Genomic DNA, 16,297 nt, shown 5'->3' with positions numbered 1-16,297 from the left:
ACGAGAGGAGGACTGAAAAGTATTTACTGGCTTTTTTTCTGTTAGCCCTTGAAATGGCAGTCAAAGCATAGTCATGGCAGAATGTAAATGTGTGGAGTGGGGAATTTTACAGACCAAGGCAGAGGGATAAGAACTGGCCAGAGGTAAAGCACAGTGAGGACTGACATTAAGGATAACATAGGCTACTAACTACAGAAGTTAATTAAAATGCCAGTGGGAACACAGCATCAAAACTCGCCTTCACCAAGAGTGGTATGACTTCTTAACACCCGAAGAGTGGGCTTAATGCATACAAATACAAATGACCTTCAAGGTGAACAGTAATAGAAACCAGAATCTTAGCTGGCACTCCTAAGTCCACAATGGTTGAGACTAGTTCCCATAAAGCCAGTAGGCTGCCTTATTTTCTAATCTATCCCAAGTAAACAAGAGCCAAGGAAATCATTCAAAATGGAAAATGTACAAAATAGGGACTTCACAGGAAAAGTCTAAAATAACAGACTTTTAAAGAATGTATAGGCTAGTAAGAGAAACAATGAAAGGAGCCGCAGAACTAGGTAACTAGGTTTGGTAGTGGCAAGTCTGCATGGTTAGGACTTTTTAAAACAAACAGGGTTTTTCCAAGAAGAAAGTGAAGACACAAAATCCAAACCTAAGTTCCAACAGTCAGCCAGTTTGGTTACCACACTTGGCTCCATCAGACAACCTAGGAAACTGAATTACAAAGCCTCGTCTGTTACTGCTGAGCAGACTGCACTTGCTGTACTGATGGTTGAGTAGGGAAGGAAGGGGCTGACTGATGGTGGGGGGAGGTCACAAACCCAATTTTGAGAAACACAGAAGCAAGAAAGTCAGAAAAGGCTATGGGCATAGATAATGAGTTACAGTAATAAGACAGAAAACACACTTGACAATAAGATCAGTGTAAAGGTAGTAAGAAGATTTGTGAATGAGAGGCCTCTCTGAATGTGAGGGGTAAAGGATAACCTTTATTTGCACATAGAAGAACCAGGAGGCAAAGGAGACAGTAAGAATATATAGTTAGAGCCTTTAAAAGAGAAGGAGTTTAAAAAATAATAAAATGGTGGGCCAATATGGTAGTGCACATCTTTAATACTAGCACTCAGGAGGCAGAGACAGATCGTCTCTGCCTTTGAGGCCAGCCTGGTCTATAGGAGTTCTAGGATGAACATACCTAGAATGACCCTGCCTCGAAAAATAAAAGTATCTAATGGTCAAGTTTGCCCAAGAGACTCCCAAAATAGCTACTGCCATTGGTTGCCTCCCAGAAATGCAAGAGACCTATTCTTTTTTTTTTTTTTTTAAAGATTTTATTTATTGTATATAAGTACACTGTAGCTGTCTTCAGACACACCTGAAGAGGGCATCAGATCTCATTACAGATGGTTGTGAGCCACCATGTGGTTGCTGGGAATTGAACTCAGGACCTCTGGAAGAGCAGTAGATGCTCTTAACCTCTGAGCCATCTCTCCAGCCCAAGAGACCTATTCTTGAAGACACCATATACTGTAGACACAGCGCCAAGGGTCTGTGAGCTGGAGCTGACCTGAAAGCCTCCTCCCTGAGGACTAGCTTTCATAGTTCCAGAAAACACCAGGCAAGCTTCCAAAAGAAGGAAACCAGCAAAAGTCCTACTCAGCTGTGACACCTATGACCCACAGCAACAACTAGCATGCTGCGATAACCCCAAGATTCAGACAGTGGGATGCACACCTTGGCGATAACCAACAGCTCTCTAACAAGAGGGAAACCATGCCTAGTACAGGAAACCCAATCAACTACCCAGGGCTAGTACAATCATGGCTCTTGAAAAAGAAACTACATCCACCACTTTATTTATTTTTTTTTGTTTTTGTTTTTGTTTTTGTTTTCCGGAACTGGGGACCGAACCCACTGAGCTAAATCCCCAACCCCCAACCACCACTTTATTAAACCAGCATAATTCCTAACTACATTTTAAATATTTGTCCTTATACCCTCAGGTAACTATCATTTTATCCTCATCAATAAAAAACTCTTTGTACCAGAGGCCACTACATAAAACCACAATTGATCAAAGTATAGAGCTGTGGAGCCCAGCTCCAACAGATCTGGCTACAAAATAACTCCTGCACCTAAGTACCAGGGATCACTAAGGAAGAGGGGACTGAAAAGACTTGAAGAACCAGAGGATAAGAGAGTTTGCTTGTGAGATTGGGTCTTAGGAATCTTCGTGCCAGAAGCCCATAAACCCTCACCAACAGGAGCTGAACAAAGACAACAACAGACATACTAAAAATAGACAGGGGGAAGCCTACAAGGCCCCAAGTCCTACACAACTACAGGCAACTAAAGAATGTAGAGGGAGAAAATAGTCCTCACCAGAGAAGAGCACACTCCAACTGGTTATGAGTTATTTCCTATGTCCACATATATACACTTGCGTAACAATTACTGGAGGGAAAAAGACCATGACTTTGAAAGAGGAGGAAAGGGTATATGAGTGCCACCACGGTACATGCATGCCCGCATTTAAACACTACAAACACAATGTACACACACTACTTAAAGAAAAAGGAAATAATGGGAGAAGGTATGGCATTTAACCAAGCCGGCTACTTCATATTCTTTATTTCTCTCACATGTTTTAGGGTATTAAATAATCACACCCCTTTATCTGAGTATGTCTTAAAAGGTACTAACAGCATGCACTTTTATTAATGTGTAAACGTTTTCTGACCTTAGAACATGCCCACACATACACAGAAATGTTAAATAAAAAAGGAGAGAGACATGAGTCAAATTCAAATAAATTACTTATTCAGTAAATGTTGGGCAATAATTAAATGCCAGGAACCATTCTAGTTATCATCTATGAATAAGCCAAGTCCTCACAGAACAATAAATAAATATACATGTTGGTAAGTGTTACAGAGAAAAACATTGAAAGAAAAGTAAGAGTTACAGAGGATGGCAGGGCTTGTTATTTTATGACAGGGAAGGCTAACCACTAAGATGGCAGAAACCTGAAGGAAGCTGAATGTTCCTGAATAGAAAATGTCACCAGTCTTAGAGAAAGTGTGTCCTTGGCATGTTTAAACAACAGTATGATACTTGTATTGAGGTCAGCAAAGGGGAAAAGGAAATGAGTGAACCGCTGTAAGGATCGCAGAAATGAAAAATCATTTGAAGATTTAGAACAGAGATATAAAATATTCTAATTATGTCCATGTTGGCATGACACAAATAATGATAACTAAATTCTGGCAATAAATGGACAAACAAGATCTTTGCACAATGACAAAAATATAAATTGTTTGCTATTCTGGAAACAGCAGCATTGAAGAACGGCGTACGGCAACTTACTGCGATTTGCCTTTTATCGGTTTCTCCTCTTTTATGATGAAGATCTAAATGTGTCAGTTAAGAATCGTAAACAACTGTCCTACTTGATACTATCTCCACTGTCTGAGGCTGGCTGGCTTAGTTTATTTAGCAGACGAAAGTGCTTGTTGTCAAGTTGAGGACCCAAGCTCAATCCACAAGACCCATGTGGCAGAAGAAGAAAATTAACTCCCAGGTTACTCTCAGTGTGTATGATTCACACACATTTTGGAATATGTACAAAAACACAATCATATATGTAACATTTTTTTAATCCTGAACTGTTTCTAGCTTAGAAAACATGTTCAATGAAATACTTCTTTAAGCAGACACGAATTGCTAAGGTATCGCAAGCAATAGTGGAAGGATACAAGTCAAGTACTCCAAGATTGTGACATCCCAAATGTAGTCGTAGTAGGAGTCCATAGCATCATGGCTGCAAAACAGAATCGCATTACCTCTCATGCAAAAAACCTTCAGCCTTATGCAAAACAAACAAAAGAGAATTCGTACCTGTTCTGTTCCTGCAATGACTTGAAGGCTGTTTTGTAGTCAATTTCTCTGAGGAACTGACATAAAATTGCCACCTATGTAAACAAATGATTAGAAAGGTAACATCACCCTTCCTGGTATGAGAGGGTAATCTTTACTTTTCATATTTATTTATCTTATTCTATGTCTGTTGGTGTTTTGTACATGTATATCTATCTGGGCATGTGTCCTTATGGCGTGGACAGAGAGGCCAGAGAGGCCAGAACTGGAGTTACAGATGGCTGTGAGCTGACACGTGGCTGCTGGGGGCTGAACCCAGATCCTTTGGAAAAGAAGCCAGTGTTCTTAACCACAAAGTCAAACTCCCCAGCCCCACAAATATATTCTTTAGAAGACTTGAAATAAGGTTGGATAAAGTCAGTTCATATCTATGGATCCCATTTAATTTTCATTTCAAAAACCTTTATCTCTGGCCACAAACTGTTTATCAGTAACCTAAATTACAGATCTTTCTTCGTTGAACGAGAAGCTGAAGATGGAAAACGTCAAGCAAATGTCCTAGCATTCAAGCACACAGGTACGTGGATCTGTGCTTTTAAAAGCTGCAGGTATATATCATTTTTTTTAAAAACACTAAGTCACCAGTCTCTAAACACATAAGAAAACATCCAGTTCTATTAGGCAGGTTCTGAATGCTTACGCTGACAGGAACTGGGAATACGGGTCAGTGTTATAACACTTGCTAGCATTTGTAAAGATTAGGGTTAATCTCTAGTATTGAAAAAAACAAAGATTCAAAATAAAAAGTTAAAATGGAAAAACAAAACAAAACAAAACAAAACAACACTCCAGCACTCGGTAAGTAGAGGCAGGCAGATTTCTGTGAATTCGAGGCCAGCCTGGTGTACTAAGTTCCAGGACTACCAGGGCTACACAGAGAAACCCTGTCTGGAAGAAATAAAAACAAAAAACAACAAACAAACAAAAAAACCAACCAGCAACAGTAACAACAAAACACATATTACTTAGTGTCTTTATAAAATTGTATAACCATCACCATTAATTCTAAAGCACTTCTTCCATGAAAGAAATCCAATGTCCCGTAGAACTCTTCCTTCTCTCTTCCACTGAGCCTCTCACAGGCATCAGACCATACGCTCTATCGCTACAGACTTGCTTGTTCTGAGCATTTCTTACAAACGAATCAAATCATATTGTCTTTCTCTCACTTAGCAATTTTCAGTTAATACGTTCTATAGCACACATAGAGAGTTCATTCCATAAGATGGCTGCAGGATTTCAAGGTATAGATACAGCATTTTACTAAACCATTTTTTAATGGACACTGAGAGTCTTTTCCCTCTATTTTTAGCTTCAGTGAACATGGCTGTTATGAACATTCAAGTACACCCTTTTCTAATTCTGAATATTTAAGTCAAGTGGAACTGCCAAACCATTTGCCGAAGCTGTACTACTTCCTGTTCCTGCAGCATGAGTTCTCAGGCTTCCCCAGCAACTCGCATACACATTATCACAAACAGGAAAGCATGAACTGTTTCCTTCCCACTGAAGGTCAATGGCCAGTGTGTACTAATTCCAACCTGCATCTAGTTCAGTTCTACAAAATATTAGGGAATTTAAACATGCTAAGCTACTAACAGCCATTCTGATATAAAATAAAAGCTATTTCCTAGTATGAATTTGCATATTAAGCCTAACACAAAATATAAGCCAATACTACAGTATCACAAACTAACCTGTGTATGACAATTCAGCAAGGAACAGCATTTTATCATCCGTTTTATCACCTACAAAAAAGACAATGATTATTTTAAAATACCAGCTCTGACTGACTGACTAAGAAGGATGAGGAGGATGTGGGAGGACAGCAACTATGTGGGAAGTCAAGGCTCCCCATGCCATTTTGCTAATTTTCAAAGTGCTATAAAGAAACTACTAAAAAAAAATCTTTAAATCTTACTTTAAAAACTTGTTATGTACTGAAAGTTTTCATTTGTTATATTATACTAGTGGTCTAAATCAGGTTTAATTGTAATGCATTTAGAAGAGCCAAGAATAATCCGGTATGAGGTAGAGAGGGGGAAAAAACGTATGCCAATGGTGTGTAGACAGCAAGAATAAGTCCTTCTACCTTCTACAGACCCAAAGGCCAGCACACAGAAGGACTGATGTCTTGGAGGGCTGAGATATAGCTCAGCCCTTGAGTAGCACGCACAATACCCTGAGTGAGACCACAACATCTCAAGATCATAATGGTACTCAATGTTAACTAAAAAAAATCTAGTAAGAGTAGATCCTAGGAGCCGAGCATGGTGATGCACACCATCAATCCCAGCACTCAGGAGGCAGAGACAAGCAGACCTCAAGGCCAGCCTGGTCTACAGAGTGAATTTCAGAACAAGCAGGGCTATGTAGAGAAACCTGTCTCAAAAACACAGAGTGGACTTAAGGGGTTTTTTCGTCTTCTTTTTAAAGATTTATGTATCACTTCCCAGGTTGGCCTCAGACTTAATGTAGTAGCTCTCCTGGCTGAGCCCTCCAAGTGCTGGGAACCTAAGTACCTAGCACAACAGCCGATTCCTGACTTAAGGCATCTTATCACAGAAGAGGGTAACTATGGAAGGCAATGTCCATTTACTCCAGTATCCTAAGTACCTAGCACAACAGCCGATTCCTGACTTAAGGCATCTTTAGGAGGCCCCTAAAGGAAAACATGAAGGGAGGAGACAGAGAAAGAACCCCCAAACAGCTTACCTGGTCTGTGTATACATCAGGGGGAACAGCCTTATTGAAGAAGTCAGAGCACACAGCCCCTGCCTGGAGGTAATAGTGAAGAGCTGCTGAATGCTGGTTGGTGGCTGAGGGAGAAAACGGGGAAAGAGTTACCTGCCATTAAAATACAAGAACTCAAAAGGACACAAAGCATAAGTTAAAGAGAAGACCTGCACGGCACAGCAGGTGAGGTGCTGCTACCAAAGTGACCCTTAGAATCCAACACACACACACACACACACACACACACACACACACACACACACACACACACACTCACACACATCACTCTCACACACACACATTTCACACACACACACACACACACACACATACACTCACACACATACACACACATTCACACACACTCACACTCACATTCACACTCACACACACACACACACACACACACACACTCTTACACACACATCACACACACACTCTCACACACACATCACACACATACACACACATTCACACATACACACTCATACTCACACATACACTCACACACAACTTATAAAAAGAGCAAAATTGTGCATATGTATTTGTCTGAGTAGTGATAAAACTATGGAACTGCCTTCACTCAGGATAACACTGTGAAAACTGCCTTCATTTTAAAAAAAGAAAAAAAAAATCAAAGTGATACAGTAAATTCTTAACCTCCTAAAACTGATTAGCCAAAATCTAGCTTGGATTTTTTTCATTAAATTTATAGTATAAGATTTAAAATATGGAGGGTTTGTTTGTCTGTTTTTTGAGACAGGGTTTCTTCTCTGTGCAGCTCTGGCTGTCCTGGAACTCACTCTAGAGCCCAGACTAGACTTGAACTCAGAGATCCACCTGCCTCTGCCCACCAAGTGCTAAGATTAAAGGCGTACGCCATCACTGCCTGTCTTATTAGATGGAAATTTTTATTTTCCAGGCTAGACATACATACTTCTATTCTAATCTTTAAAGATACCTAAGAACTTATATAGCTATATGCTTTCACACATTTGCATTCGGCACTAAGTGTTAAAAACATCAATTATCTGGGCAGTGGTGTCACATACCTTTAATTTCAGCACTTGGAGGCACCTCTTTGAGTTCAAGGCTAGCATGGCTTACAGAGTTCCAGAACAGCCAGGGCTACACAGAGAAACCCATCTCAAACCCCCTCCCCACAAAAGACAAAGACAAAGTCTAGAACAAACAAAAAACCCAATTAGCTGGCTGTGGTGGTGCATACCTGTAACCTATAATTCAAGCACTAGAAAAGTAGACGCATCATGCATGACAGGTGTTCTAAGCCGCCCTCAGCTAAGTCACGAATCAACAGCCAATGGGCTACAAGAGACCCTATCTCAACCCTTACATTCCCTCAAAAATATTATTAGATACATCAAAGTTTATTATCTCCTGAACCTTTAAAGTTTGAAATTTTTATTTTAAAAACATTGATCCTCAAAGTGATAGCAGTCAGAAATTTTATCTGTATAGTATTACAAATTTTGAAAACTTCATATTGACTTGGAAAATCCTATGACACAAATTTGTCTATAAGGGCAGTAGAAATTAATTTCCAAGAATACAGATTTTAGAAATATATATTACACCTATGTTCTCCTGAGTTTGAGACAGTCTTCCCACATGGCCTTGGCTGCCTGGTTATTGGTATTACTATGTGTCTTGAACTTTTAATAATCCCCACTATGTGAGCCTCCCATGTGCCGAGATTATAAGGATAAAAAATCCCACAATGAGAATTTTTACATTTATTTATATTATTTATTTTCTGTGTACATGTACAGGCACACATATAAAGGGCAAAGGACAAGGTTCCAGAGTTGATTCTCTGTGCCCACTGTGTGGGGCCTGGAGATTGCACTTGGTCATCAGGCTTGGCAGCAGGTACCTTTACCCACCGAGCATCCCACCAGGCCCAGGTTAGAATTTTTAAAGGGCAATTTTACAAACAAGCTTCACTCAGTGGTTAAGAGTATACACTGCTCTTCCAGAAGACCTAACTTCAATTCCCAACATCCAAATCAGGTGGCTCACAGAACTCCTTTTAACTTGAGTTCCACAGGATCCAAGAAAACTAACATCCCTGCACCTGTATATAGTCACATACACAAAGTAGTAAAATGTGTGTGTGTGTGTGTGTGTGTGTATTTACTAAATCAAGCTCAGGAATAATGAAATTTAAAAAACCCCAAATACCCACTATTTAAAGGGCAGGGGCACTAGAAGGATAGTTCAGCCGTTAAGCCTGCTTTGTTGCTCTTCCGGAAGATCCCATGTGAGACCTTGCTCACACTGCTCCTTACTCAGATAATCTTTTTTTTTTTTTTTTTTTAAGATTTATCTATTTTATATATGAGTACACTGTAGTTGTCTTCAGATGCACCAGCAGACGGCATCAGATCACATGGTTGTGAGCCACCATGTGGCTGCTGGGAACTGAACTCAGGACCTATGGAAGAGCAGTCAGTGCTCTTAACCGCTGAGCCATCTCTCCAGCCCAACTCAGGGAATCTAATGCCCTACTATGACCTCCTAGGCACCACATGTGCATGCACATAAACACACAACAAATAAAAGGTAAAATAAACAACTTTAAAGATTTTAAATTTTTTCTGAATTAATTAACTTTATTTTTTGTTTTCTTTTGAGGGGAGGTTGCAAGGGCAGAGGGCAAATATGGAGGGATAGGAGATGAATGGGATTCGGTGCATGACGTGAAGTTCATAAAGAATCAATTATAAGTTTTAGAAAAAGGTATAAAGTTAAGAGCAGAGAATTCAAAAATAGAATAAATTAAATTATGCAACTGACTCTTAATTTATCGTGAAAGCTGGTCAAATCTCAAAAGTTTAATAAACTGTGTAGCAGACGGCTTTCCCTTCTAGACGTGCTACAGAAATCACACTGGAGCAAGCGTGTCCCACTTACCAAAGTAAATGTCTGCTTGGATAATCAGCCACGCATGGCTGTTTGGGTTGACACTGAGTGCATATCGAACGACCTCTCTCACAGTGATTGCCACAGCTTCAAAATCCACAGACTGCAGGCTGAAGGAAAAGAGTATACCACCATCTGTTTTTAAAGTGTTTCAAATCTCACAATGCATTTATTAAAAATAAAAGATACAACCGAAGTCTCAATAGCCATCTTTACCTCTGACAGTACTTAAAGCAACAACAACATTCTGTTTTCCAGAAACCACAAAAGTACAGCAGGTGGGACAGACCACATGCTCTGCACACAGCACCACATACGACAGCAGGTGGGACAGACCACGTGCTCTGCATACAGCACCACATACGACAGCTGGTGGGACAGACCACATGCTCTGCATACAGCACCACATACGACAGCAGGTGGGACAGACCATGTGCTTTGGCCTGGGGTAAATGTGGACGCCTGCAGTTACTAAACCAAAAAAGCCAAGCCAGCACCCAAGAAAACAACTGACGGCTACCCTTCCCTAGAAACCAAAAGCCTAGTGAAAGAGAACTCAGTCTTCCTTTGAGAAGCACATGCTCATATCACTGTCACTTACAAGGGAATGTGACAACGTAGGACTACTGGCCTAAAGGGTTAGATTTTGTCATGACCCACAACTGTACAATGAGGAAGGAACTATGGCTATTAACAACAAAAAACCAGTTCCATACACAGCGAGAGCAGTTAAACAGATGTTATATTACTGAGTGTATAAAATGTTAATAGATCTAAGACTTCTATCTACATAGCAACCAGCATTAAAATAGTAACCATTAATCCAGTGTCATAGATACTGTTCTTAGGGATCTGTAGGGACTTTTGATCAGAAGTTTTCTGGTCAAACAGGCAACCACCATTTATTTCTCAACTGATTCAAAGTATTGCCATCGTAAAAGACAGCAGTTAAGCCTGCACTACCATTCACTCTCCATGTCAAGGATAGATATTTTTATACCTATTTTAGAAATGAAGAACTTAGCAAGAAAGCAAGTGACTCAAGGTCATGTGTGGACAGTGCACACAGAGGCATGTTTCAGGGCTCCAAAATAAGCCATATTTGCTTTTTATGAACATAAACTGTAAATCTACTGTGACAGTCTGAACTTGCCCTACAGAGTCACCAAAGCTACCTGTTAGTTAAAGACAAAACTAGCAGATTGGAATGTCGCTCAGCTGCAGGCTGCCTGTGTGGCATTGGCTCCGAGTTCGATTCTCAGCACCAGTCAGAAGGAGGCAGGACACAAAATCGTTTCCACCTGATTCTCAGAGTCCTACAGCATATACCACGTCAAGTACAAAACTAGTTTAAATGGCAGAATGTGTAGTCAGTGTGCACGGTGTTCCTCTGCAAACAAGCAAGCAGACAGCAAGTCCCTGTAGCTGTCCCAGAGGCCTGACTGTGACACAGGTGCTTTTCTCCCTCACTCCTGATTTTGTACTTTTTGGTTTCTTTTGTTTGTGTGTGTGTGTGTGTGTGTGTGTGTGTGTGTGTGTGTGTGTGTGTGTGTGTGTGTGTTTTAAGGGAGGGGGTGTTTGTTTGCTTGTTTGTTTTGGCCTCAAGTCAATGATCCTCCTGCATTAGCCTGCTGAATTCTGGGATTATAGGCATGCACTACTGTCAGAACATGGTCCAAGAATGGAGATTTCTGAGTGCTTGTGAGAATTCTCCAAGAAACCAAGATAAGATTATGATCTCGGTGCTTCTCCTCCAGAGTATTCATTATAACAGACCGTTGTTACTTATTTATATGCCTATCTATATATATAACTTGCTGGACAAAGGAAGCTTGCCCTTGGGACCAGATACTTTATTCACGTGATCTTCTTAACCTCCAAAGTATAAACTGTCTGATGCTCTTAATAAAGCTGGCTATTGCATGAGACTTCAGTCCACCTCATCGACCAGCTCTTTTCTCCCAGGTCTCACAGCCTCTAGGCTGGTAAGCACATCACCTGCTATTTCTAATCTCTAACTATGAGCTGAAAATACATTATTAATATTTCCTGTACTGCCTTCTCACCTATGTACTAAAACCTTCTCTTCTTCAAAGATATCCCTAAGATTTTGAGGTACACACTAGACTTAAGAGGGATGGCAGAAACTGGAATGGGCCATAAAACTGGCATACTTCACCCCTGTAACCCTAGCTCTTGGGAGACTGAGACAGAAGGACTGAGAGTTCAAGACCAGCCTACACTACAAAAAGAGACCCATTTTAAGGAAGGAAGGTGAATGGATGGGTTGGTCCTATGATAATAAAAAGGCTTTGTGTCCTGATAAAAAATCATAGTACTACAAGAGATCTATAGGGATTCTAAGCAGATCACTCTTGTAATTACTAGGAAGATAACAACTGTAGCTGAGAAATACCAGGATGTCTGTCGAATCCTACACACTGTGGCCTTTAGTTATCTCAGAGTACCAATACCAACAGGGTGAGTTCTAAATCCCTCTCTTCTTACTACTACTTACTTAGGAATGGAAGACGGCCAGATGGAAATGTGCTCAGCTGTGATGTCATTCACAATGTCCTCCTATTGGAAAGAAAAACGTGCTTTTCATTTTTAAGCAGTATGATTTAAAGAGATTTCTTTCCAACAATTTTAAAATGAAGGTATAAGATACTGACCCGAACATTGTGAAGCTTCACAAAGAGTGATAAAATAATAGTCAAAACCAGTGGTTCCTATGAAAACACGTAAAAAGAACACGTAAAAGTGTGTGTACCTGCCTGTGTGTCCTGTCGATCTCTGTCACACCAAGTATTTTCTATTTTCTTTTTCTAGACAGGGTTTCTCTGTGTAGCCCTGGCTGTCCTGGAACTCATTCTCTAGACCAGGCTGGCCTACAACTCAGAGATCCACTTGTTTCTGCCTCCCAAAGGCTCGGGCCACCGCTGTCCAGTGCCGAGCAAGTATTTTCTTTTTCTTTTTCTTTTGAAAGATTTGTTATATATAAGTACACTGTAGCTGTCTTCAGACACATCAGAAGAGCGCATCAGATCCCATTACAGATGGTTGTGAGCCACCATGTAGTTGCTGGGAATTGAACTCAGGACCTCTGGAAGAGCAGTCAGTGCTCTTAACCGCTGAGCCATCTCTCCAGCCTGCCAAGTATTTTCTTACAAGAGACTATCTTTTGGGAATATGGCATCTACAATGGAGTACACTAATTTTATTTTCAGTTTCATGATAAAGTTATAGTACATACTACATGCTTCAATCATTGCATTCATATCCCTAGTTTATAATCACTATCATATCGGGGGTTTTCTCTATTCTTTTCTTGCCCGTGTTGCTCACCCATACTTTTGATACAAGAAATTGGGAGAGCAATTCGAGGAAAATGGACCACATCTCCCCACCTCCGACCCCAGGCCCAGTGACTGTTCAACCACTGAGGGTCCCCAGCATCTTCCTTTATGCCACTCTGATATCTTTCCGGCCAGGACTTCTAGCTATGACCTATGTATTCTTTTAAAGTCATATTTAAAAAACAAAACCTAGGTATTGACCATTAAGTAACATGATATTGGTATCATTTTTAAAAGAAGTCAGAGCCTCACATATTTAGGGAACCTTGTATGTTGGGGGGTAGGGTGTGGGAAGGCTGTGACTTTATTTTTGTATTTTGTATATTTTTTTGAGACAATGTTTCCTTACAAACCCCAGGCTGAACTCAAATTTGAAATCCTATCTCAGGTCTCCAAGGATTTGTACTACAAGTGTGTAGAACTGTGTGCCACCATACTTAGCCAAAGACATTCTTAGTTTAAAAAACCCTCACTGTATTCATTAAGCCAGCAAGTATAAAATTCATCTTTTGATTCAGATTATCCCATGATCAATAAAGATCATTATAAATACATTTTGTTTGTGATTGAATCAGCATTTGAAATCTCCAGTCATTCCCAAAATTCAGTAATCACATAAAAAAAAAACTTACCCGTAATTTTTTGATAAAAGAAAGTAGTTCACTCCTACAAAACAATTGTATATATGCTTAATATCAAACATTAAAATACGATAAAGAATACGAACGGTATGATGCTTTACTTCTCGTTCTTAATTCCAGTTATGAAAAGTATGTCTAGCTGGGTGGTGGTGGTGGTCCTGGCCTTTACTCCTAGCACTCCTTGAGTTCAAGGCCAGCCTGGTCTATAGCAAATTCCAGCATAACAAGGGCTACACAGAGATTGTTTTAGAAAACAAACAGACAAAAAACAAAAAGGGAAAAGTATGTCATAGCCATTGGTATTATAAGCCAGCACCATTTCTTCTCTATTTCCATCACACGAGTTCTTCAGTACTATCTGACTGTAGACTGCCTTTGACTTCAGTGATTAAGTCTCTGGCTTGGTAAGTTGGCTCAGTGAGTCACTTGCCGACAAATCTAAGGACCCACATTGGATCCTTAGAACATACTTGAGAAAACAGGAGAGCACCAACTTCTCTAGCTGTCCTCTAGCCTCACATACATAGAACAAGCCTCCTTCCCAACAAATCATTAATTAAAAATTACATTGATGATAGACAGTCTTCTAAAACAAAACGTTATTTCCAGGAATGGCCAGGCAGAGGGGAGCATAAGAAGAGGACCCAAGAATTCTTCTGATTATATTTATTCATTGCACATACATACATGTATGTTTCATGGTTCAACGGCGGAGATCAAGTGACAACTTGCAAGAATTGCTTCTTTTCTTCTAGTATGTGAGTGGGACTGACCTTGAGATGTTAAGACTTAGAGACAAATGACCTTATCCCCTGAGCCATTTCAGCAACACAATTTTTTTTCCCGCCTGTTTGGTTTTTGAGAAAGGATCTCACTCTATAGCCATGGCTGTCCTGGAACTATCTGTGTAGACCAGGTTGGCTTGAACTCAAAGGATCTTCCTACTTCTCTGCCTTTCAAGTGATGGGATTAAAAGTGTGTGCGAGGGTTGGGGATTTAGCTCAGTGGTAGAGCGCTTGCCTAGGAAGCGCAAGGCCCTGGGTTCGGTCCCCAGCTCCGGAAAAAAAAAACCAAAAAAAAAAGAACCAAAAAAAAAAAAAAAAAAAAAAAAGTGTGTGCGATTATGCCCACCATCAGAATTCTTTTTTTTTTTTTTCTCGAGCTGGGGACCCAACCCAGGGCCTTGCTAGGGGCCTTGCTCTTGCTAGGCAAGAGCTCTACCACTGAGCTAAATCCCCAACCCCCACCATCAGAATTCTTAAGACTATACATTTTGAGGTTTTTCTTTTGTGGCATGCAGAAATGAACCCACAGTCTTGTGAACATTAGGCAATACTCTCCCTCCCACTGAGCTACACGGAAGCCTAGGATTATCTATCTCCACAAATCTATAGGATAAAGACGATCTGGGAAAAGCACAGATAGCGTAAACTAATGCCAATGTGACAAAAGCCTGGAGAAACATACCGATACATTATGCCCAGCGTGGACTCCCTCTGCTTTATGAGACTGACTCTGCCATCATTTCCTCGTTTGTGCTGGTTAGACACGCTGCAGATCTGAACAACAACTTCCCAAAGGTCTTTAGCAGTCCGTCTACTCTCTTTGGGACCTGGAAGCTCTTTGCAGGTGGCTGCTAAGAGCTGTCCAAGCTGAAACGTGAAAAGCAAACTATAGATGAGAGTCTAATTCACACGGCGGTCTTATAATAAAGGCACACTGGAGGGAAGACAGGCGCCTCCCCAAACACTCCAGCACTTACATTCAGTATACAACACAGTGTTTGAGAACTCTCCTTCCACCATATCTTCCAGGGATCTAATTCAGGCTGTGAGGCCTGGAGGAAAGCACTTTTACATGTGAACCACCTCACAGGCCTCGGGCAAGACAAAATTAAGATTACAGAAGGTGGAGGACCTAACGTTGACTTAAGGCCCTAAGATGCAGGACCAATTTTGGAATAAAGAATAGACTGAAAGCAGAGAAAAGATGGGTCACAAAGAGGGGAGAATACAAGTGTAAATCAAATTCAGGGCCAATGGGAGAGCCCAGTGCATTCAGTGGGATTCCTAAAACCCAGGTTTAGGAAAAATAGAAACCAACAGCTGGATGTGATGCATCTGTAATTTCTGCATTCCTACTGCAAATGGGAGGCAGATAGAAGAGTCCCCGGGAAGCTCCTCGGCCAGCTAGCTGGGGAAGTCAGATGGCAGAGGTAAGAGGCTCTTCAAGCCCACCAGGAAACCCGGTGCCCACAGAACTGAAACTGGATTAAAAAGAAGTTTTTAAATGGAGTCTCTACTATTTTAGGTCACTTCTTTCGGAGAAAAGGCAGAATTGTGACAAACAAAAACTGCTGTTTTCCTGTATTTTTTTTTGTTATAAAATTTTTCTGAGAAACATCTAAATAGTTCACCAACTACCTGATGCTCCATAGCTGTACTCCAGCACTTGCTTCTGATTTTGAGTTAGAGAGCAGCACAGAAGTAACTGACATACCGTAAGTCACGTGCTTAAGTCAAGGCCATTGGTTTATTAAACAGGTAAAATTAATTAAAGGTAAGCTCCTGGACTGGTGATTATGTCTAAAATTCCAGCACTTAGGAGAGGCTAAGATAGGAGGAGCTCAAGTCTGAGGCTAGCCTGAACTATACATCAAGTTTGAGGCCAGCCCAGGTTACA

The 16,297-nt window shown here is 40.6% G+C and overlaps 1 protein-coding gene across 1 annotated transcript in view; it reads right to left on the bottom strand.

Moving 5' to 3' along the window:
* The window catches only part of Ints8 (integrator complex subunit 8), a 46,565-nt gene that overhangs the window by 1,125 nt on the left and 29,143 nt on the right, over positions 1-16,297 (bottom strand). The window contains exons 17-26 of the mRNA XM_032905941.1: positions 15,083-15,267; positions 13,607-13,640; positions 12,291-12,347; positions 12,134-12,195; positions 9,607-9,725; positions 6,652-6,755; positions 5,634-5,684; positions 3,898-3,971; positions 3,756-3,820; positions 3,367-3,410 (exon numbers count right to left, since the gene is read on the bottom strand). Coding sequence (XP_032761832.1) covers positions 3,367-3,410; positions 3,756-3,820; positions 3,898-3,971; positions 5,634-5,684; positions 6,652-6,755; positions 9,607-9,725; positions 12,134-12,195; positions 12,291-12,347; positions 13,607-13,640; positions 15,083-15,267 — 795 coding nt within the window. The remainder of the gene's footprint in view (positions 1-3,366; positions 3,411-3,755; positions 3,821-3,897; positions 3,972-5,633; positions 5,685-6,651; positions 6,756-9,606; positions 9,726-12,133; positions 12,196-12,290; positions 12,348-13,606; positions 13,641-15,082; positions 15,268-16,297) is intronic.

Source organism: Rattus rattus, chromosome 1 (assembly GCF_011064425.1).
Source record: "Rattus rattus isolate New Zealand chromosome 1, Rrattus_CSIRO_v1, whole genome shotgun sequence".
Classification (NCBI taxonomy): Eukaryota; Metazoa; Chordata; class Mammalia; order Rodentia; family Muridae; genus Rattus; species Rattus rattus.
This window is presented reverse-complemented; position numbering and strand designations above follow the sequence as displayed.